The sequence below is a fragment of the Centropristis striata genome, chromosome 5, assembly GCF_030273125.1.
Source record: "Centropristis striata isolate RG_2023a ecotype Rhode Island chromosome 5, C.striata_1.0, whole genome shotgun sequence".
Lineage (NCBI taxonomy): Eukaryota > Metazoa > Chordata > Actinopteri > Perciformes > Serranidae > Centropristis > Centropristis striata.
In genome coordinates, this window is record NC_081521.1 from 35,336,356 (window position 1) to 35,360,835 (window position 24,480).

The 24,480-nt window shown below is 39.6% G+C and overlaps 1 protein-coding gene across 1 annotated transcript; it reads left to right on the forward strand.

The window, feature by feature from the left end:
• Positions 1–1,136: 1,136 nt before the first annotated feature.
• ankrd52a (ankyrin repeat domain 52a) lies at positions 1,137–23,265 on the forward strand. The gene is made up of 28 exons (XM_059332300.1): positions 1,137–1,334; positions 1,912–1,995; positions 2,116–2,194; positions 2,378–2,448; positions 2,658–2,858; positions 2,969–3,056; positions 3,347–3,489; positions 3,670–3,882; positions 4,786–4,864; positions 4,965–5,079; positions 5,275–5,357; positions 6,296–6,413; positions 6,523–6,591; positions 7,059–7,199; positions 7,634–7,696; positions 7,840–7,951; positions 8,296–8,367; positions 8,680–8,881; positions 9,010–9,097; positions 9,215–9,332; positions 9,759–9,978; positions 10,076–10,163; positions 10,292–10,375; positions 11,430–11,575; positions 11,744–11,826; positions 11,949–12,031; positions 12,255–12,346; positions 12,935–23,265. The coding sequence occupies exons 1-28, from the start codon at positions 1,308–1,310 to the stop codon at positions 13,204–13,206; spliced, it is 3,234 nt and encodes a 1,077-aa protein (XP_059188283.1). The 5' UTR covers positions 1,137–1,307; the 3' UTR covers positions 13,207–23,265.
• Positions 23,266–24,480: the final 1,215 nt, after the last annotated feature.

The following is a 24,480-nucleotide window of genomic DNA, read 5'->3' on the forward strand; positions in this document are numbered from 1 at the left end:
TGTGTGTGTGTGTGTGCGCGCGCGCGCGCATGTGTGTGTGTGTGTGTGTGTGTGTGTGATTTTTGTGTGTAAATCATAGTGTAGTTCTTTGGTTTGACTTGATGCCTTGGTTTACATGTTCCAAAAGGAGTGAGAAGAAGTATAAAATTATAAATTGCCTCTTCTTTTCCATAAGCTTATTAATTGATTATTAATCAGCTTCCTTATTGATCTGAACCTCTACATCAAGTACTTTTTCTAAATTTTGATAAATATAAGTTATTAGGGCTGAGCAATATGGACCAAAAGTCATATCCCAATATATTTAGGCTGAATATCGATATATGTTATATATGTATATATCTTAAATAAAAATAGCCTATGAAATAAAACAGGCCAATCTTTTTTTCTGAAATAAATATATTTATATGAGAAAAGAATAATAAACATTACAAAATAACTAAATATGACAAACCCTAGTAAGGACGGCATTTATATATAAAGAAAGAAAAAAAATGAACTATATCAATATGCGATATGGTCTAATTCCATATCACATTTAAAATGATATCAATATATCTTTTATATTGATATATAGCCCTATAACTTATTATCTTGTATCTCTTTCATGACCATGATCATTTTTGGAGAAATTCTGAGATTATAATGGGTGTGTATTGCATGGAATGTTCTGTCAGAGTGTGTGACATCATTGCTCAGAGTGTAGAGGGAGAGAAAAAACTATCAAAAAATGAATTTGAAAATTGGCAATCCTCTGGTAAAGCTGTCAGAGTTATAGTTTGGGCGTAGGACGCACAGATGTGCCACCAACGTGCACCAACAGCCCCATTGACTCCCATATTAAAAACACAGGAAGATTTCTGTAGAAAAGCACATTTAACAGTTTTTCAGATCGCTCTTACAAAGCTATTTCTTCATTTTTCTTCACAAAATAAAAAAACCAAATAGGTTACATACGTATTATTAACAGTGCTCCAGTGCTGCTTAACGTCTCACTGGACCCGCAGACATCCATGTTGTGCCTTCCATCCAGAATAAATGCTGTTGCTGTGTTCCTCCGCACGATGGCGCCATTTCCGCCGGGCAGCAGAAAACAGACCGCCACGCCTGTAGGCGGACCAGCACAGTCGTAGCCTGTATCGTCAGACCAGACACTGGATACAGACAACAACAGTGACAGATCAAGACCGCATTTCTGTTTGCAACCAGCTATGGGTGTAGTCTGAAAAGTGGATACAGTAGCGCACCGCAGTATACCTCGAAGTTTAATCCTCATGAAGGAGCTCCGTCCAGGCTGAGTTTGGGAGATGGGAGTACTCAACATTGCAGACCAGGTACGCTGGAAGAAAGCGCACCGTGTTTGTGCTGTGGCGCAGTCTATTTGCTGGGAAAGCTCTGCTCTTGTGCGCAACATACTACATCTAATTCGCGGAGCAAGTTGTCTCATTTTTATCTTATTGGTGGTGCATGCTTATTTAAGTGGATATCGGAGGCATAGCAATATAATTCGTGTGATTTGCGATGCTCGTTGGTCTTGCATTAACACATACGTTGTTGCTGCTCCTGTCTGGGCCCTGCTCTGGGTCGGGGCCAGCTCTGTAGCAGAGTGAGCTAGCTGGAGCTGTTTGGCTAGCTGACGTAAGTAGCGAAACAAGGGCCTTTAGGCCTGAGCCAGGGCTCGGTGTATTTGCTGGAAGGAAACAAGAATCGGCTACTAAAGTAAACGCACTAAATGCAACAGTAAACATCATAATAGCGTATAACAGCTCGCTGACTAGTAAACTGTGTAAATTATTTTTTTTCTTCTTAGAGCATATCATGGTTTGCTGAATATCAACGTATCCAAAACGTCGCTCTGGTTCAACGTTATTTGTACGCAACGAAACTTAGCAGGTTATTTATGTGTTGCAGCCTCCTCTGGTCCAGGCCATCTTCAATCGTAATGCTGAAGAAGTTCAACTATTATTGCACAAAAAGGAGGATGTCAATGCACTGGTGTGTATGATGCACTTTCAGTTACAATGCAAAATTGGTTCATATCATGGTGGTCTTGGGCCCCTTTCATATGCATTTCGTATTTATTTCTTATGCACCATATTTGAATGTATTCCTCAGGACCAAGAGCGCCGTACGCCACTTCATGCTGCTGCCTGTGTGGGTGACGTCCATATAATGGACCTCCTCATTGAATCAGGTGAGTGAGTTGTATGCATTGCAGATACTTGGTTATGTGCTAAGAATTTGGACTCATCTGTGTCAGTGAAATGGGGTGCACCACTCCAACAAACATCCTTCTCATTGTCAGTTCAATGTGCAGGCTTTTTGCTTGCAACATCCTTGTTAACCCCTTAAAATGTCTTTATTTTTTGTCTGCCAGGTGCCACTGTAAATGCTAAAGACCATGTATGGTTGACCCCGTTGCACAGGGCGGCTGCTTCCAGGAATGAAGTAAGCAATAAACTCATCCCTTTGCCATTTGGAGGATTCTAATTATCTCTCTCAGATGACTTCATCCTTTAATTCCATTATGTATTCACCCACAGTGATGATAGAACTCATTTAGATGTATGCACCAAAATATTGTGCTGACTGAAGGAAATTCAGCAAACTGATATGATGGATGCTTTAAGCTCTTATGGTTGCTTCCTTCTCCCCAGAGGGCAGTGGGTCTGCTGCTGAGGCGCGGAGCAGAGGCGAACGCAAGAGACAAGTTCTGGCAGACACCACTGCATGTGGCCACTGCCAACCGTGCCACACGCTGCGCAGAGGCCCTGCTGACCCAGCTGAGCAACCTGAACATGGCAGATCGTACCGGCAGAACTGCCCTGCACCACGCAGCTCAGAGTGGGTTCCAGGAGGTAAGAGTTATCACTTAGGTCTCTAGTTATCACTCATTATTTTTTTAAAACTCAATGAAGGGGAAACCTATGCATGTTTTTTTCTACAATTTTATTTATTTGTCTGATAGATGGTGAAGCTGCTGCTGAACAAAGGGGCCAACCTGAGTGCCATCGATAAGAAGGAAAGACAGCCCATCCATTGTGCTGCTTACTTGGGTAAGCAAGTTTCACTGTCTTGTCAGTGCTGCATAGCACACATTTTCATTGTCAGATAGCAGAAAAAGCTCTTGTTGTTCATGACTAGTTTCACTCAAATGAGGAGCAATAACGTTGCCAAGTCCTTACGTCATGATCTGGGGGTAAAAGAGGCTCTAATCGCTGAATGAGCCAATTGTTGTATCTCGTTAACTTAAACCTCTCTCTATTTTTGGCCAGTATTGCTTTGAATTTGTCAAATGTTAGAGCTAATACTGAAATGTTTTCTCCCGTCTTTGTATTTCTCACAGGGCATTCAGAGGTAGTGAAGTTATTGGTGTCCCGCAGTGCAGACAAGAGCTGCAAGGATAAGCAGGGCTACACACCTCTCCATGCTGCTGCTGCAAGTGGTCACCTCGACATTGTAAAGTACCTGCTGAGGATGGGGGCAGAGGTGAGTGATTTTACTTTTTTTTTTTTTCTCGCCAGATAAAGCTGCCATATCGTCTATTTAATTTCATGTGAATAAGCAATGGTCCTTTTATCATCACACTTATTTAAGATTTCCAGGAATCGTTCCTTTCTGGCTCTGGGCACAGTCTGATCTTGTGTCACATTTGTGTTTGACTGACAGATTGATGAGCCCAATGGCTTTGGAAACACTGCGCTCCATGTGGCTTGCTACATGGGGCAGGAGGCTGTGGCTACAGAGCTGGTGAATCATGGAGCTAATGTTAACCAGCCCAACAAGTGCGGCTACACCCCTCTGCACCTGGCCGCCGTCTCCACCAACGGTGCCCTCTGTCTGGAGTTGCTGGTCAACAATGGGGCAGATGTCAACCAGCAGGTATGAAATGTACTGAAGAGTCTAAACAGGAAATGGCTGTTTGACTACCTGACTGTAAAACTCGTCAGATTGCTCTACTGTTCACACTAAACAACTTGTTTTCTTGAAGTTGTTTTCACACTACATGACTGAATGTCCACACTCTAAGATATTTCACCAGAAAGAATTTCAGATGAGTATTTATGGTGATTAGTGGGTCGACCTTGGGGGTCAAGTGGGTTCTAGCATTACACATTCTGGTTTGAGCTTACTAGAAAATATCACTGGTATCACTGATCTGGGCCTTTTGTCGGGGAGCTTAAAAAACCTTTGGTGAGGGGAAAATCTGGGTTAAAGTTGGGGAGTGTGAACCAGCCATTACATTACTTTATTTGTCCTGTTATAAGTAATAATAATAATTCGGTGATAATAACGTTTTTATTTTCTGTTTCCCTAAAAGTACAGATGTAGTAGTGCACTACATTTTGTTCCGTTGGGCTATTAATAAAGATGAAGGTCATTTGGACGTAGTGTAGTGGTTTTGTTTTTACACCAGATTTCAAATGAGAGACATTAAGAAAAGCAAGTTTGTGGAAAGGGAGTGCTTGACAAAGATGTTCTCAATAAACGAATGATGTATGTTAAATAAGTATATGTTATTGAGTGTTATTGTATTTATAAATTGTGCCATTTCCCAATTTCAGTTACATTCTCACAGGAAAAACTGGTGGTCAGAATATAAGGCATTGTATTGTGCCTTTTTAGTGAAAAAGGATATAGTGGAAAGTGAGATATGTCACTTCAAAATTAAAAGTAAATGGCAGACACAGCTGAAATTACTTGTTAGCTGCTGCTTCTTGCATAGAACATGTGGTCTCTGAATTACACAAGATTAATTAATTTGATTTTATATTCTGTTTTTAGAGCAAAGAAGGGAAGAGCCCCCTGCACATGGCAGCCATTCATGGACGCTTCACACGCTCTCAGATCCTCATTCAAAACGGTAAGCATGCCCGCTCCGATCTTTGAGAAAATGTTGGTCCCAGCTTCTTTGATTTCTTCCTGCTAATGGGTGTTTTATTCTCTTCCCTACTTTCCATCAGGTGGGGAAATTGATTGTGTGGATAAGTATGGCAATACTCCTCTCCACGTTGCTGCTAAGTACGGCCATGAACTGCTGATCAGCACTCTGATGACCAACGGAGCAGACACGGCCAGGTATCGGAAAAGCTCTAAGTGGTATTACTGATGTGTCTTATCGTGCCATGCGGTTGTAAGAACACAATAAAGCTGAAGCAACCATTAATGTTCATGTCTCATGCTACAATACAGTAAGGTTCAAATGAGGGTACATATTTATCAATTACTATTTTATTTCTAACGTTTTGTTTGTGTGTTTTTTGTCGTTTCCAGACGTGGGATCCATGGAATGTTCCCCTTGCACTTAGCTGTGCTGTACGGGTTTTCAGACTGTTGTCGCAAGTTACTCTCCTCAGGTTTGTCTTCATTCCAGTAAAGTGTGCACTGTTTTTTTTATCTATGTCAGTCATGAGGAATTATTGGAAACGGGGACAGAATATTCATTACTGGGCCTCTCATCCACACCCACTCCTGCACCACCACCATTGTTTGTTGGTCTTAAAATTTGTTGTGGTCATGTTATATTGGTGTATTTCTGTCTTGGCGCAGCAGAAGGCGACAGCGCAATTGAACAACAAAAACCTGGTCTTAAGTCAATGACGCCATATTTTTCCATTCTTTGAAAGGTGCCTTATTGAGATTGTAAGAAGTTTAAGTGCTTTTTTAAAAGAAAAATGAATGTATTAATTGGGCCGATATATAGTATTTTTTTCAGCTGAAATTAATATAGACCTTATTTATGTGGATTGTGCACTGATTTTTCACCACTCTGTAAAGGTACCAAGAGAGCTACTTTCTCAAACATAAAACATTGTTTTTCATTGTTCTACTTTATACAAACAATGTACTACATTGTCGGCAAATTCTATAAATGATAACTGAGGAAATAAAGAATAAAATAAATAGCTAAATGAACATCAGTACTGTTCAGTTTCAGTCAAATGCTGACTATTTAAAAATAAAAATAATTTAAAAAATCAACAGTTAACACCATTTCTAAATAATGGCAAGTAACATTTTCTGCATTGTATATTGTGTTAAAAAAAGTATTCATAACGGCACATATCAGACAGCATATACATGATACCAATAGGCCAACATATGCTGATGATAATTGTCAACCGATATATTTCTCAGGCTCTAGTCAGTAAGTACATTTTTGTACTTGATGCCATTTACGGGTCAACCACTGTCCCTTGTATTGGCCACCTCTGGGCAACCTGGCCCCCCTGGCTGTTGGGCTGACTTGGACTTCAGCACTTTTAACAGCAGCTGTTTCTCTGATCCCCTACAGGTCAGCTGTATAGTATAGTTTCATCCATGAGTAAGGAGCATGTACTTTCGGCTGGGTTTGACATAAACACCCCTGACAACTTTGGGAGGACTTGTCTACACGCTGCTGCCTCTGGAGGGTAAGATGCAGAATCTGCTTTGTCACTGGAATTCAAAAACGACCCAAAATGTTCTGGAATTAGATTTCACACGTAACCTTTGTTCCCATGCTCATCTCTTCCTTTACAGAAATGTTGAATGTCTGAACTTGCTCTTAAGTAGCGGCACCGACTTGAATAAGAGGGACATAATGGGAAGGTGAGTTTGCTCTCATCTGTGTTAGAGATTTACTAAAGAACTGTGCAGTTTTTTAGCTGAGAGCTTTAGTTACTTTTCATGTCAAGTTATCATCTTTACATGATAAATGTAAAGTGGTGAGACATTTTTTGAAATTTAACCTCATAACAGTATATTAAGTAGTTTAAAATACCTTAAAATTAAAATTTTGCTTACATTAATGCTTTAAAAAATAATAATCCAATGTATTTGGAATATATATATAACAATCTTAAAGGGGCCATGCATAATGAGTACTTTTACTTTTTTTACTTTTACTTTTGATACTTTAAGCACAATTTGATGCTGATACTTTTATACTTTTAATGAAGTAAGTTTTGAACGCAGTATTTTTACTTTTAGTGGAATCATTTAAAAATGTGGTATTAATACTAATGCATAAAACTATTCTGATTGAGTGTATTCTCTCTCCTTCCAACCCCCTTTAGGACACCGTTGCACTATGCGGCTGCTAATGGGAGGTACCAGTGCACTGTGACCCTGGTGAGCGCTGGCGCTGAGGTCAACGAGCCTGACCAGACAGGCTGTACTCCCCTGCACTACTCTGCCGCCTCCCAAGCCTTCAGCAGGTTGGAAAACTTGTCTCTCCCCTTCTGTGCTCTCACTAAAAAAAACGCCAGAAGCAACACAAGCCACCAAATTCTGTTCAAGACTGGCAGAACATCAACGCTTGTTGCAGAACACTGATTGACTGGTGAAACTGTCAAATTGGCAGGTGGATTATGAAATCCAAACAGTTGGTGAATAACAACAAAATGTTTCTTGATGTTGTTTTTCTCAGCTTTTTGTGTGTTTTCTCTCATTACTCATACTTATTCAGTCCAAGCAATTGACTGAATATTTGGTTTCGTGGTCGAGTTGCTTTTACTTTTGAACAACAACAAGCTTCCTTAGACAGCAGTGTAACTATCTAACATACAAAGGAATGTGTGGTTTTGCAATGCTGTGTATGTTTTACTGACCTCAAGAAATGTATTGAATCAGCTTTTATTGTACTTTTCAGAGTTGATCGTCATTTTTCTGGGAACCATCAGAATGATGAGGATGAGGCGAAGGAGTCATACTTGTGAGTTATTTTCTTCTCTCTCTCTCTCTCTTTCTCTTGCATGTCAAAGCATGATCAAGGCTTTAAATGCAATAAACAATAAAAACATTTGTGTCTAAAGGCCCTTGAATTAAATGCTTCTATTTTTTACTCCCTCTTAACAGCTGCTTGGAGCATCTTTTGGACAATGGTGCTGATCCATCGATGGTCAACTCCAAGGGTTACAGCGCTGTTCACTATGCAGCTTACCACGGCAACAAACAGAACCTGGAGCTGGTGAGTTTTTCTGATTTTAATCTAAAATCACTTCATGACTAATTTGTCACACGTTACAGTCACTCAGAAGACATACTCACTCAAGCCAATGTCACAAATCTGGTCCATTGTAGATATAGGGCTTTCTTCGGTCAACACGTTTATTTATTTTGTGAGAAATGTGTTTTTAAAAAGTGAGGTTTAGCTGAAAGGGTTAGTTAGTGGGGTCATTTTTGCAGGCTGTGCATGATTAAAATGTTCAGAAATAGCTTTTGATTGACATTAATATGTGTTGCATGATGTGTTCTACTTCTTTCTCATAAATTAAACTAAACCTACTTGTGTTGTTGTGGTTTCTTTTTCAGCTCCTGGAGATGTCCTTTAATGCACTAGGAGACATAGAGAGCAGTATTCCAGTCAGTCCTCTGCATCTTGCTGTGAGTGTTTCACATTTAACTCTGTGATGCCCAAGCAGTTTCAAGGCGTATTTTGCTCTTGTCACTGTGACCTTGCTTTTTGCTGCAATGTATTAGTACGGAACCTCGATGGAAACTGCACAATCATGGCTGGAAGTAGAAATACCTGATAAATGCCTTTTTATGCAGTATAGGAAACTTACAATGTACATGAATCAAAAAAAGCAACAAAAAATAGGCATACGCTGATTTTTTAGATAATTTATTTTTCCTCTAAAACCTCTTAATGTTGACCACATGCAAAGCTGTAACTGGCCTCCTCTGCTCCCTCAGGCTGATAAAGGCCACTGGCAGGCGTTGCGTGTGCTGACGGAGACTGCAGCCTATGTGGACATGCAGGATGCTGCAGGGCGTTCTGTGCTCTACTTGGCTGCCCAGAAAGGCTATGCCCGCTGTGTGGAGGTGCTGTTGGCTCAGGGGGCCTCCTGTCTCCTCAATGACAACCGCCTCATGTGGACTCCAATTCATGTTGCAGGTATGCTGCTCTCAGATTTGATTGCACGTCACTTTTTCTGACGCCCTGAATAGTGTCAGTTCTACGTAACAGATAATATAAAGTTGTTGTTTGTTTAATTCTCTCTCCTTTACTTTGTTTCATAACAGCTTCCAATGGTCACTCAGACTGCCTGCGCATGATGATTGATTATGGGGAGGAGGGAGATCTCACAAATGTTGCAGACAAATTTGGCCAGTGAGTTGTTTTCTTTGAAAAGCATGGCTTGATCCTGTTTAATGCCCGAAACTAGCTTGACCAATGAGCATACTGTGAAAAAAAACACATGTTTATTGTCGCTTCTGTCCCCCTCAGGACCCCTTTGATGCTAGCTGTTCTGGCAGGTCACACTGACTGTGTCCACTACCTGTTGGAGAAGGGTGCCTTGCCAGATGCCAAGGACAAAAGGGGCAGCACAGCTTTGCACAGAGGGGTAGGACAAAAACGCCTCACAGGGATTCATATTATTGCAGCTAGCTACACAACAACTCATACAAGATCTGGGCATGGTCACACACAAGCGAATGCAGGAAACTGACTGTCGTCTGCAGAGGAAATATATGTGCTGAATGTGGACAGTGCAAGAAGTGACAATCAGAGTTCACCAAAAGAACTTTAGCACTAAAAAGGGGGACACTTAACCCCAAAATCAGAAATACATACTTTTCCCCTTCCTTCCTTCCTTACTGAGTGTTGGAGATATCCACAGTAAAGATGTCTTGTTCTCTCAAATATAATGGAACTTTATGGCCCTGTCTCTATACAGAACAGAGAGTTGTGATGGGAAATGATTTATATTAAGTAAAGAAGTTATAACTGTTGCAAGATGTTCTCTTCATCCCTTGCTGTCTTTGTTCAGGCGGTGTTGGGACATGACGACTGTGTTACAGCCCTGCTGGAGCACAAAGCTTCTGCACTGTGTCGGGACGTTCAGGGTAGGACACCGCTGCACTACGCTGCATCCAGAGGCCACACGGAGATCCTGGCCAGTCTGGTGCAGGCCGCCATGGCAACAGACCCACAAGATAAACTGCTGGACAACAAACAATACACCCCATTACACTGGGCTGCTTACAAAGGTTTGTTTAGTTTGGTCGACTGGAAGCAGCTAATCCCTAAATGCAATTAATCACTGTAACACCTGTTGTCTATAATGCTGAGTGTGTCTGTTCTCAGGGCATGAAGACTGTTTGGAGGTTTTACTTGAATTTAAAACATTTATCCATGAAGAGGGAAACCCTTTCACCCCCCTGCACTGTGCTCTGTGAGTATTAACTTGGCAGATGCTTGTGACCTACTGTGTCCAAACTAATAACCCAAAAAGACAACATATTGTGTACGTTTATATGAAGTCATCATTTCATTAACTTCATCACGGCATCATGCTTGCAGGATGAATGGCCACAGCGGTGCTGCAGAGAGACTGCTGGAGTCTGCTGGGGTCCACATGATTAACACCAGAGATGCCAAAGGAAGGTGAGACTGCAGGGAAGCAGACTTAACTCATTTACTTGGGTAAAACTGTGATTCAGAATGAATCCCAATCAAATTGCATTTTTTAGATGATATCAAATCTATTTGGTGTTGTTACCTAAACCTTCCCTTCTTCTTTTTCATCAATTAATTGGTCTGGAAGGCCTTGTTCATTGTACTGAAATATGCAGTAGTACTAACACTGAAGCTAAGCTAAATACAGTTGGACAAGGCAGCAGCAAGACATATTTTAGCCACCTTAGAAAAACAATCAGTTCAGTGAACACTATATTTGGAATATGCTCGCTGCTTTACCATGCCGTCAGACAGCCCTGTTCATATTGATGCAAGGGGAAACTGAAACTGTTCTATGCTCTCATCAAAACCTCCAGACTCCATTGGCAAAAAACAGTCCACCACTGCCTAGACCACTGGTGGAATAAGTATTCAGATCCCTTACTTGAGTAAAAGTAATAATACCGCACTGCAAAATAAGTCCACTACAAGTAATAGTCCTGCATTAAAGACTTCAATTCAAGTAAAAGTACAAAAGTATCAGCATCAAATTGTGTTTAAAGAATCAAAAGTAAAAGTACAGATTATGCACAAAGGCCCCACTCATATTATGTATTCCAAATATATATGATTTTATATTATTTATTATTATTGATGCACTTTTAATTGATCGTGTATTTAATGTTAAATCTCAACCTGAAAAGTAACTAAAGCTGGCAGCTAAATGCAGTGGAGTAAAAGTACAATATTTGCCTCAAAATTTAGTGGAGTAGAAGTATATACATAAAATTGAAGTACTCAAGTAAAGTTCAAGTACCTCAGAAGTGTACTTAAGTAAAGTACTGGCCTAGATAGAGAAAAAAGAAATTGGGTTAATCCAAACTAAGATAGACTTTTAGACAGCAAAACTCAATAAAGAAACAAGGTTGAGGTTGGCCAAATATGATAAAAACTAGCTGGGACATTTGACCCAGGGTTTAGACTAAATAAAAAAAATCTCTCAATTAACCATTGTTTTGACTGTCTTCGTCTGTGTCTGTAGGACCCCACTACATGCTGCTGCATTTGCTGAGGATGTCGCAGGACTTCAGCTGGTGCTTCGCCACGGGACTGAGATCAACGCAGTGGACAACAGTGGATGCTCTGCTCTGATGGTCGCTGCTGACAAGGGACACAGTGGCACCGTGGGTAAGTCTGTAATCTCCTTGTGGGATTCTTTAGAGCGAGTTGTTTCATCAACAATACATAGCAGTTTGTCACACACTTGAATAGGTCTGTTGTGCATCTCCTCAAACTGTAATTGTCAGATCAGGACATCTTTAGTTTCAGAAAATAAATGTCTTTTGTGTCGTCCAGCCATCCTCCTTCACCGGGCCAAGGCTGACCTGACACTGCTGGATGAGAACAAGAACACTGCCCTGCACCTGGCCTGCAGCAAGGTACACAATGCTCCACTGTGATGTGCTGAAATGTGGTACACTTTCTTTGAGTGTAATACCACTCTGATAGACAGAAGCCCACGCATTCTTTTTTTCACTTGTCTCTTTGTTTTGTCCCTCAGGCTCATGAGATGTGTGCCCTGCTGATCCTGGGGGAGATCCACAGCCCCACACTCATAAATGCCACCAACAGCGCTCTGCAAATGTGAGAAACTACTAACATTTTTAAGCTGTCTGTTTACTTGGTTTTTGTGTAAATAACTGTGAGCCTGTTGTTGCCATTTTTGTACTAGTGTCAATTTTAGTTCCACTTTCACATTTGGTCACTGCTCTGAGGATAAAACTTTTACTGAAAAAAAAAATTGCAAACTTGTTCGTGAATATTAGGTCTGCCAACTGTCTCTTACACTCTCCTCGTTCTCTTCCAGGCCGCTCCATCTTGCAGCACGTAATGGCCTGGCTACGGTGGTGCAGGCACTGCTGAGTAGAGGAGCCACTGTGCTGGCTGTGGATGAGGAAGGTGAGGCCTCTTCATACTCTGTTACTTTTTTAAAGAATCTGACATTTACAAGCTTATTTACCTTCAATCAAACATGCCCCTCTCACACACACAATAGTTTTAGACTGACCAATTGTCATCTTGTTGACGAGCTTGTTAAAAAGTTTGAGCTTTTTTTGGACCAAACCATATGTGAATAGGAACACTGAAGTATTTCCCTATTGCATATATGTTCAGTAAAGCCTGGACTTCACTATCGGCCCATTTGTCTGTGTTTCATTTCTTTTTTTTTTTTGTTACCCGCTGTTGTTTGTTTCATGTTTACACAGCTGACAGCTTTTTAATATAGGAAGTTCCTCCTGTCCAAAATAGCCCGTCTACACCAGATTTTCCCCTAACTGTAATGCATTTATATTTTATTGTATTTTTTATAAAAATGGATGTCGAAAAGGACTAGAACAATAAAGTTGCAGACCGTAAAAAAACAAAACATTTACTTAAAAAAAGCACTTTAAGGGTGACGACTCTCTGTGGGTTAATCATTTCTTGTGACATGTGATGATGAAGTTGTATGTGGGCACTAATGTGAATTACTTGTCTGTCAATCAGGCCACACCCCAGCCCTGGCCTGTGCTCCCAACAAGGATGTGGCAGACTGCCTGGCTCTGATCCTCTCTACCATGAAGCCTTTCCCCCAGCGGGACCCTTCCTCCTGCTCCTGCTCCTCCCCCACCGTCTCCCCCTCCCCGGGTCTCAACTTGCTGAAGCACTGCGGCATCACCGCCGCCTGCACCCCCCTGCCCAGCAATGGCCTCCACAACGGCTACGTCAAAGACCGTCACGGTGCACCGGTTGGCCTGGACGGGTGTCTGTCTGAGTGAGGTCATGTGCCCCCCTCAGTCAGCTGCTATCACCATCATCACCACCAGGGGGGGACTCCCTTTAACATGGCCCAGAGGACCAGGAGAGCACCCACCCACATGTCTGTTCTCTGTGTATGTATGTGTTTGTGTGTCTGTGTGTGCGTGAGTGTTTGGTCTTCTCTTGAGGTGCAGTCAAACCTAATATGCAATTAGATCCCATTCCTCCATCTCCTAGTAGTGCTTAATAGGACGGATGGAATAGAGGCAGATTGCTCTACAAGGTCACTCAGATGAAGTGTGGCATCCAAAACAAACACTAGCAATCTGGCCATCTCTAAATCATTTAACCCTTTAAAACCATGTCGACATAATTATATAACCAACGTCTAAGAGCATGGAAATCTCTGTATCCTCGGCTGTCTTTCTCTTCATATCATTCAATATAAAAGTCATATCATGTTTAATCAATTGTGGTGACCTTGTAGAGGAACATACAGCCTTCCCAAAAGAATGATCAAAGAGTTTCTTTGTTTGTTTTTTTGATTTGTTTTTCTTTTTTCTTTTTTTTCTTTCTTTTTTTTTTATTGTCCGTTAGCCTAGATTTTTATGAAGGAGACACACAAGGGAAAATCTAAATTTTGCTTAAGAGTGCAATGCTTGTGTACTACAGTACAATCTGATAATTTGGAAAAGGGTCACAAAGATGTTAATTCCATAGTGTACCTTAAACGTAAGGCCTAGAATTGTTTGGCATTTTGAGATAATTTGGTAATGCTGCTGAATACATTAAGCATGTCTCCTTTCAAAGGAGAGCCATGTTCGGGTCAGCATCGTAACACTTGATTTGTTGTTAATGCTGACTTCATGTTTTAAAGATGCTAAATAAGTGTTTGTTAAGCTAGAATGTTTCTAAGCATATAACTTATGACCAAAGTTGATCAACACTATTATGGCTATAAATTATTTATTTGAGATGAACTGTACTGTATAGAGAAAGACAATAGATCTTGATATACCTCGTCAACTCGTTTAGCAGCTGCTTCATCTTCACCCAGGGTCCGTAGGCCTAATGTTCTCTTTTTGTAGGACTAGAGAACTACTGTAGGATAGTGACTGACTGAGGCCTTGTTTATTTCTAGATGAAGGCTTTACTAGTAATATCTGCCAACAACACCTCATCAAAGCATCATATATCTGAGCACATAAATGAACAAGCCATTTCAATTTATTTCCCATCTCTTTTAACAGTGTTTTTTTGGAAAATATTTCAGAATTCGAATGGCCTAATTATCGAAAGAGAGCAATCAGTTTTGGTTTTTAGGCACTTTTTGTTCTTTGTGTTTCTGAAGTTGAACCGGCCATCAGCTTTGTGATTTTTAAACGCACTAAAGTAGTATTTCTTGGAGCTGGTGAACTAGTCTTAAACATCTAATAGCTTATATATCTCAACTTCTCGGTGGTCAACTCTGATCAGTTTGAACAGATAAAGAGTATTGTCTGCTATTTTTTTGGGGCAGTTTTCAAGCAATATTTTCTTTTGGCCTTTTTTTGTTGTCATTATTGAATAGACAATCACTGTCACAAGGGCTTTTGTTTCCCTGGAATGTGTTTTATTTTTTTTTTGTTTATATTATTTCATGAAAAATAACCTAAAGACTAAACGAATGGCTCTGTGTGTGCCGGGCATTTTACTGTCAGTGTCAACACAAATGCACTGGATTGCCTTTATGGCATCTCATGAAATGCCTTTTGACCCATGCCTTCCGTAACACATCATTTCAGTTGGATTGCGCAATGGCAAGAGTGTGATGAGCCCTGAGACTGATTAACTTTCCACCTGTTTGATAGCAACAGCATTGAACCACAGTTGCACCCATAGTATCTAGTGGAGGAAATAATAAAAAAAAAAATGCCCGGCATATCTTTATATGTCCTGGCGTCATCAACAACCAGAGGGTTTATATCCCTTCTAGAGGCAAGTAGGGCTAAGAGGAAAAGGAGAGGGATCTTTGCTTAGGCCAATACCTGTTGTTTAGATTTCAGGAATAGCAGAAATCCAAATATGTGCTTTTTTTGGTGTTCTTTTGTTGTCTCCTCATCCCATTTCTGGTACTAAAGATGATTGTATCGGACCACTAGAGCTGTTTGTGACTTTAAGATGTTATATCTATGCTATTTTGATGTTTTTTTAGACCATCTGCTGGTGGTTAAATTACACTGAGTCAGATTGTTTTCATTGGTGTGATAACTTCATATCTACTGGTAATGAAGTGGCACAATTGCACACATAAGTTGACTGGATGAGAGATGAGGACCTAGACTAGGCGATGTCGTTAAATACCCCCTGCGAATAGTCTTTACACGTTATTGTATTTTACTAAAGGTGACATAAAGTCCATTTCAGAGCAGTGTCGTAGATTCATAGTTGGCATTAAAATTGATCTCCATTACTGACTGAAATGAAATGGAACTAATTGGTGATCCCCTGCCTTTGTACTCTTGATCAATTTATAATTTTCACAAGAGCAGTTATATTATTATTATTATTATTAACATTAGGGATAGGTACTTAATTTTTCGTAATCTCAGGATCTGTGCTGAAGCAGCAGGCAGAATTTATTAATCCAATCAGATCTCAGCAGGATGATTATGTCCACATTTTTTGTGATGGGATGATCCATAGTTTGATTCATTTTAACCCTAATCCCACAGCACTTAATTAGATAGTCAAGCATGCACTTTAGTACAGTCAGGTTCTAAGTGTGCAAAATAGAGCAGATGTAATGTATGTACTTATGTTTACATGCATGTGTGTTGCTGCTGAATACAGGAAGGTAGGGTTGCAAAAGACAAGTAAAGGCTGCAACAAAAATTGTACTCAACAATGCATTATTTAAAAAAAAGTGTCTCTAAGTACTTCGGGACAGTGTCCACTGCCCACTGACTTTTTGTTGTTATCTATTTTTGGGGCAACCGGCCCAGAAAAGTGACACGGTTACATTACCCAGCCTACTGTTAATAACGCAGACTCTGGCCTAAGTCACTTAAAGTCAGTCCAGTGATTCAACAGACACCTCAGGCAGGCTCCTCAAAATACTCTACATTCTCTCTCTGCCATCTGTAGGTGCTGTCAGACCGCTCTTTTCGGGCAGGGATTTTTTTCTCTCTTGTGATGTCCTTATCTGACGAGTAAACGGAGCCATTGCCCCTGCAACTATACAAGTTGTAACTGAATCCTTTTGTTGTATCACAGTATTCTTATACATGCTTTTTTTTATTTGTGTGTACCAGTGATAACTGAGTGATTGTGCATGGAGCTAGATCACAATTTTGATATAGTGACGATTTAAGCTAGTGGAGCATATACAATATATCTGGTGTCAGAAAAACGGAAAGCAATGAAAGGTCCAATTGTAGCAATAGAGAGTGTGTGTAATAGTGTGCAGCACAAATATTGCACTGCCATCCATTTAGGCCAATTCAGTAAATCATAGCATAAATGCCAATGGAAGATTTAAATGCGGGTTAGATGTTATAATCTTTGGTCACAAATAAGGCCTGTTTGCCAAAATGTGTTGAGAGGGGAAATCCTCTTTTAGTAAAGCAGCAATGGATTTATGCATATGTTCATGCAGTTTACATTCTGACCATCAAATCTGAGCCATGAATTTTCTGACTGAAATGAATGTAGGGTCAGTTTAGGGCAGGACAATTTGCTTTCTCCCGACTTTAAACTGTTGCTCTTCATTTGTCTTGCGTAGATATGATTATACAGGTAGCATGAAATAACCTAGTTCTCTACATATTATACAGTATGTGTAGTAGTCTTCCTGCATCGAGGGTTTTTTTTGGCAATATTGTTGGAGTATAGGCCTGCTGTTGTGTAATATCACTTCTTTCTCTATACATATATATTTGTGTGGAGTGTAGCCTACAAGGTAAACAGAGGACAAGAGTTCAGATGAATTTAACATTCACGTTCATCCATTCCATTGAGATTGCCTTACAGTACAGTAAAACAAGAGGGACAAAAAGGTCTACAGTAGATACGATCACACATACTCGTAAATAGCCTATATTTGACAAAAATGCACCTAAGCTACACCCATTTAGTGCCATAGAAACCTTTATTTGCCTTTAGACATAAATCATACTTACTTGGTCAGTAACTCATTCAGAAGTAGGCAGGATTAATACAGTTTTGTGTTCGGAGCTGCATGTCTTTTCACCAATTATATAAGTCAAAGAAAAACTATATAAATATTTGCATGGAATATTAATACTTAAATGCAAGTATTCTGTTAAAATTTGGTGTTGGTAGAAGTCTATTGTATAATTGGACATTTTTGAAGATTATAGTTAGTCCCTTTGGTATTGGCAAAGCAATCCCTTGGTTGTGTGTTTGTTTAAAAAGATGGTTTATAATGTGTGTGTTACCAGGAAAAAAAAACATTTTTGATGTCCAAAAAAAAGCATGGTATATACAGTATAGAATTGATTTGCCTCAATGGATGTCTCGGTTCTTACTTGAAGTAATGGCAAATTTCAATTCAACTCTCTGATCCACTGTTGAGCCTTTTGCCTTAAAAGCTGAAAAAAAAGGAAACCTGGCAGTACCTGATAAGTTGCATCACCTGTAGAGTTATGCTACTTGGTTGGATTGCTATAAAGGAAAATAAATTCTTGGCTAATTTTGATCTTTCAGATATCTTTGGGTGTCGAGAAGCACACAAATCAATTGAGGTAGCACATAGCTCAAGGTTGCCATGGTGCAGAGATTGTCGTGAGAGGTTAGGATATCGCCATATTTGCCACTGTGAATGAATGAATTCAGAATTCACTCGTAAACAATCAACTTTGGCTTCTCCGTCATTCAGAGCCAAACGACACTGGGGATAAAAGTGGTGTACCTCAAAAAAAAAAAGAGAAAAAAGTTGGATGGAAAGGAAATTCTTATGAAAATGCTTGTACAGCTATGCTAACAAAGAGTTAAAATCTTGTGGTCCATCTTGTTGTGGGTAGTGTAATTCTGCTTAAACCAGCCTAAATCGGAGATGTATCTACGCGGAAGTGTTAGATTAGTGTCGGCAGATGTCTCATGTTTCCTACCTTATAAAGGGGCAGCCAACTGCACCTTGTACTTTTTATTGGACCTGCAGTTTTACCTCATCAGTGATCTTTTGTGTGACGACGCTGACATTTATCCTCTGTGATTTCTTCTCGTTTCTCCTGATGCCAGTCGTGTATATTTCTCTCTTATAGTGTGTGTGAGTGACTTTTCAATATATGCATGTCAAACCTAAAACATGCACAAACATGCCCTTTTTTTTTTTTTAAAGAAACAGACAAGCAAAGTTAACCTGTTTCAACACGTTTCTCTTCATTACAACCAACAGATGAGTCTGTTGTCTGGTGCAAGTCATAAAAGGTGAAGGGTACAGTGTCATTTAAGGTGGGACATGAAGGTAGCTATAAAACTTTACCTCTGTGAGTCAAAACAATACAATTTGACTGTATAATGCTAGTTTGACCGCCTTCCCTGCCTGAATCCTTGGTTATTAATCCCCTCCCCCCTCCCACCAATAGGACCTGTGTAATATCGAGCACAGTGGTGGCATGGTGCCTTTTATTTGTTACTACCGAAAGGTACGGTCTTCCATTTGTATTTCCCAGAAGCCTTATAATGGGAAAAAAAAAATTTACACTGAAAGTACACGACTACAGTAGATCAACTCATATTCCCTCTGAGCTTGATTATTTCAACCCTGTGTGATCTGAGAAGAGAAAAAAAAAAGCCTAAATAACTGCTTCTGTATTAGTCTGGATTTCATGATGCATTTCCAGTGACTGAGTGCTCCCTTTGGGTGGCAGAATAAATTGCACATTACTAATGCGATTTAGGGCACATCAAACATTGAATGGATGGGGATAAATAGTACGAAAGCACAAATCCAAAGAAGGCACCTCGGGGCTCAGTTGGCTCTCCCAACACCAAGGAGCGAAGGAGCCGATAGACCAAATTTAGGCAAAGATGAGAGGAAAACCATCGGACTCCTCTGAGTGCAGAGAACATGAGGTTTGATTGTCAGTAACACATAACTGTAGAAAGACCACTGTCTGGAATTTCAGAGCTTCAATCTGATTGTTCTTTTCAACTCTTTGGTATTCATCGACGATTAGTAACTTCACAAAGCAAATTTGTGAAATGATGCGGTACCTGCATTCAAGATCAAGTTTAGGCAAACTGTTTGTTGTGACTGTGTTGCAAATTGATTGTAGAGATTGTTTTGTGTTATTTAGGGTAGACTGACTACAAGTAGGGTTGCAGTAGTAGCTGTGTGCAGTGTTAATAACAGTGTGATCATAATATAGAAGTGACGTAACATTTGTTGTCTTACCACGACATTAAGGCATGAATCATCTTCTCTCAAGCTGACCTCCTTTTGAAATAGACAAAAGATAAAAAGTGCAATAACCTTTTGTTTATCATTGCTTCCTCAGTTGAAAAAATATTATTTAATATGCCCTTTTTTGTTAACACCAAAAGTCACTCATCTGTAGCAAATGAAGGATTTCAAGTCGTCCTTTTGTTTGTGTTCAGAGAGGTGGCATTTGATAGTGTGAGTGTTTGATATTCCATTCTTAAAAACTGTGATCAATATCCGACTTTAAAAGCTGCCTGCTCAGAAAAAGGACTGTGCACAAGTTGACTGATAGATTTGAGTAGGTGCATTTTTTTTAAATTATTCTTAAGGCTGGACTTTGATGGTATTGTAGTTTGGACTTCTGGTTTATAGCCGGTAGACATGTTCATTTGCATGTGTAGATGTGTATATGCATCCTCTTCCTCCTTGAATGAAATGTTTTCTCAAAAATATTTAGACCTGCTGTCAGTGACGTATGCGGATAAAAGGAAATATGAAATGCCTTATATTTGTTTTCAATGTTAAGCATTAAGGGTTCTTACGTGTCCCTCCCTTTTCAGCGTGTAGCCTAAAGCTTGTACAGTTAAGAAACTCATGAGATTTATATCTACTGTATAGCCTGTGTGTTTTCAGAATTTGTTACTTGGAGGTCCTGTGATTGTGGTTTTAGAGAAACATTCCCCTTTGAAAGTGCCGTTTGTTTTCACCAGCAGAGGATGCGTCTTTGGGGGAAAAATGTATATTTACACGAAGGAAAACAAATGTTCGGAACACTTTCCAGTGTTTACTATTGAAACTGTTGAACTGAATGACACAAAGTATTTGTGCAGGTGAAATAAGGCAGCAATCTTCTGATGGAGCACCTTAAAGACTTGCTCCTTCTGTGAGCCCAAGATGGAAATAGTCTCATACCAAGCTTGATTACTCTAAAGCAGAGCCATATCAGAGAATTTGCCCATTAGGAGCCCCCTTGAATGTGCTATTAGGAATAGCCTACTGTAGGAAAGGATGTAATACTGCATGTTCTGTGACATTTTAGTAGTAGTTGGTAGTCCCTTTCATGTTTTTATGTTTAGTCCGCTTCACTGTAGATGTTGCCACCTCATTGCAACTCACAAGCTATTAACAATCCTCTCACAACTGGACTTAAAGCAGGCATTGCTCTGCTGCTGAGGCAGCCTTAATTCAATGCAAGTTAAAAAAAAAAAAAAAAAAGGTGATGCCTGTTTTACTTTGAGTGGCTTATCTGGGGAAATACAAAGGAGCCCTTATCACGAGGGGAAGGACTCTGAATCAGGGCATGTGATGAGTTACAATCAAATAGTTTCACAGTGCACCTTCACAAAAAAAGAAAAAGAAAAAAAAGTTGGCTCGTCCACCCAACATTCCAAAGTTGATTTCATTTTCCACAGTCCTGTCCCGCTGATTGAGGAAATCTTTTTGCTTTTGCTGGTGAATGAAGCGGGCACATGTGTCAATGACAGGGTTCCCTATTTAGCCTAACGCTGATTACCTCATTTACAAATCTGCAAATATACTATTCTACTGTGTGTAAAGGAGTCAATGCCATCACCAGCAGCGTGGTCTCTACACCTGTGATGACAACAGGACCAATGAAGTTACTCTGTTGAAATTTAGACATTTACAACATGACCAGTCTGGAAATATAGGGTTAAGATACAATTTTAAAGCGGAATAATTTATTTTCTTTTTTTTTTCCTTTTTTTTTTAAAAAGGCAGAAAGGGTCTCTAAGATTTCTTCAGTTGGTAAATCACCACAGCTGCTACACCAGTCTGCATCTGGAGCTTTCAGGAAAGCAGCAATATTGAGATTTTTGTGTCTTAATTTGGCGGTCAAATCAATATAACACATTATTTTTAAAAATAGAAAGTTGAAGTCCCTCCCCTTCCAGTGTCCAGTGTTTTTTGGAAAAAGTTTTGTATGGTCGTCAATGGCGAGAGACAAATAATTTTTTTGATCCCGTTAGAATTGTGCCATTGATATAACATATGTTTTCAATTTAAAAGATAAATTTGGATCTTAAAGTCTCAGATTGTTCTTGTACCATTTAGTTTAGTCTATCATAAGACATTCAAGGATTTTAAGTGGGCTTTGTTAATCACAAATCAAAATGTTTCTGACATTTTTAGACCAAATAACTAATCGATTAATTGAGGAAATAATCAACAAATGAATTGCTTTATTGACAAACAAAAAAAATTAACTGACAAACGTGTATTTTATGGCACAATTCAAACAGGATCCAACAATCACTTGTCTCTTACAGTTAACTACTGCACATATTTTTTCCAAAATAAGGTCCCATTTTGTCGCACTGGAATGGGAGGGACTTCGCCTCTCTGTAAAAGTGAAAATTTAACATTATGATTGTTACACACTGCTCTTTTAAACGCTGACTGGAATAGCAACTGTTGGCACTGGCGGGTTCTAGAAGTCGAGCCGGCGCCTGGTGTTTCTCACGATTATTTAAGTGAACGATCATGTTAGCATCACTTGCTGTTTTTCAGTAGCATTTCTCCTACCTCCTTGTTTTGCAGCCTTGAGTATTGTTTGTCTTTCCACCTGTTCTGACTAAGAAAAAAAAAAGTCTATTCACAGTATGGGAATACAGATTTATCATAAGCAATGGTAGTTATACATAAAAAGTGTGCTTGGTTGTGCTGTATGTGTATATGTCTATTTGACGTTGAAAAAAAAAAATATTTATGAGAAGCATTTATACGACAAAATACCACTGGAATGTGAAGCCAGACAATGTTATGATGCAGATTATGATGATAGTCTATCCCCTTTAACATTCAGTGGCGAATGGTCAGAGGATTCATCTTTTTGAAAATAAGTTCCCATGCATTGGCTTTTCTTTAACACCATCTGTTTCTTTGGTTTCCTCTTGTGCGTATACTTCCCTGTCTAGCCCTATATTATGCATTATTTCAATGTTTACAGCTTCATTCTGGGTCAGCCATTGATTGCCCCTGCAGTTGTAATGATACCACAGGTTGTCACAAGGAAGATAGTAAGGTGGATTTGTAATTCTGTACGGGGGCCAGTTTGAGCCCCTCGAGCCGTATGCCTTTGAATCCATTTGTCCACTCCGAACCAAATTCTGCTACCTAGGCGTCTGTCTCCACACTGCCCCGACATTTTACATTCAGTTTGACTACAAGGGGTACAGGACAAGGTGAAAGGTTTGAGGTTTTCTGACCAGGCCCCCCCCCCCCCCCCCCCCCTCACCCTCCCATCCACCCACACCAACCTACACCTTATCCAGGACAGGACCAGCCCCGTTTCCCCCCGTCACCCACCCACTGTCTCATTTAAACCTCAAGCCATTCATTTTTTCTGTTTTTGTTTTTTCGACAATGCAATCCTGAAAGCACTTTGCCTTGTTATTCCTTTGTGTGAACATGTGAATGATAATTTGTTACAAAAATGTTAAATATGTAAAAGATCATTCACTGTTTTGGAAAAACCTGCATCTGTCTTTCTGACGTTAAAAGAAAAAAAAAACAATTTAGTGAAATTAAACCTGAATCTATTTTATAAAATGTTTGCTGCAGCCAATTGGTCTTGTCATTCAGTATTGTGGCTTAGGGTTGTTTGTGTTCAATAAAGTGCTATTGCTAAATATTTTCTTGAGTCTCGAGTTATTTTGTGTTTCATCAGTGCGAGGTGTCACATTCACATGATTTATCCTTAAATAGATAATTCACTGGACTAGCTTGAAGCAACTTGAAGCTGAAGACAGCAGAAATTAAAGCTTTTACATTATCTGAAAACATTTGAATTAAATCATTTCATTTTAAAATTGTCAAAACTTAAGAGGTTCTTGCTTTGTGTCTGATTTGTTAATCTTGACTCAACTAAGTAAACAATAGAGATAAAGTAAAGAAAAGAGCCTGATTGGATTTACCAAAGTGTTTGTTGCAGCAATGTTAAAAACCTTGTAACGACTTTCTGTCTTCGAGGCTGAAGCAGGCTCAGCTTGAACACCATAAGATACTGGTATCATGAAATCTAAGGAATTGGTAACTTCTTCATATGTTCTTGAGAAAGACGCTGCAAAGTGAGGCTAATTTTAGCCAAGGGAAAAGCTGATGGGTACCCAAAAGTCTCCTCTTTATGTACATGCCCACTTTATGCTCATCCCGAGCAGTTTGGGGCAAAAATCTGAATCTGAATCGTTTTTATTGCCAAGTAGGTTATCACATACAAGGAATTTGCTGTGGTGTTTTGATGCTTAAGAACAAACAAAGTAATAAATATAGATAAAGGCAAATACTTCAGCAGCTTAAATATGTGGAGAAAATCACTGTTTTTCTCATGCAAGAACATTTTTTAAATTAATTCTGCTATTCAAAAATGTTGCATTTGAATAATCCTGCATACTGGGCTCCCTTAGCAGCCTGTGAATTGCATACATTGGGAATAAGTGGAAAGCTGAGACTTAATCCCCTTAGTAGCATTTAATTGTCGTGAGAGCTATTTTGAAACTTGACCTCACTGTGTAAAATGACCTGCTGTGACCTCTTAGATAATCATAGCCTTGTGAAACTAGTTCCTAGGTTTATTGACAATAAGGGGGTTTCTCAGCAATTGTCAGAACATAAGTGCTCACCAGCCAAATGTAATTCCTCATTTAAAGCCTAATTTAGTGTTGCTTCAGAGAATGAGTCGTGCTTAAATCCGTAGGTATATCATAACTGTATGTATTTAGCAACGTATCCAAAACAGCCCACGGCTTTGTTTCCAATGTACCTTGTAATATTTCTCCAATGCACAAAGATAAGAATACAATTCTGAATTATACTCAAATAGACAAATGAATGATTATTTTTATTCAAA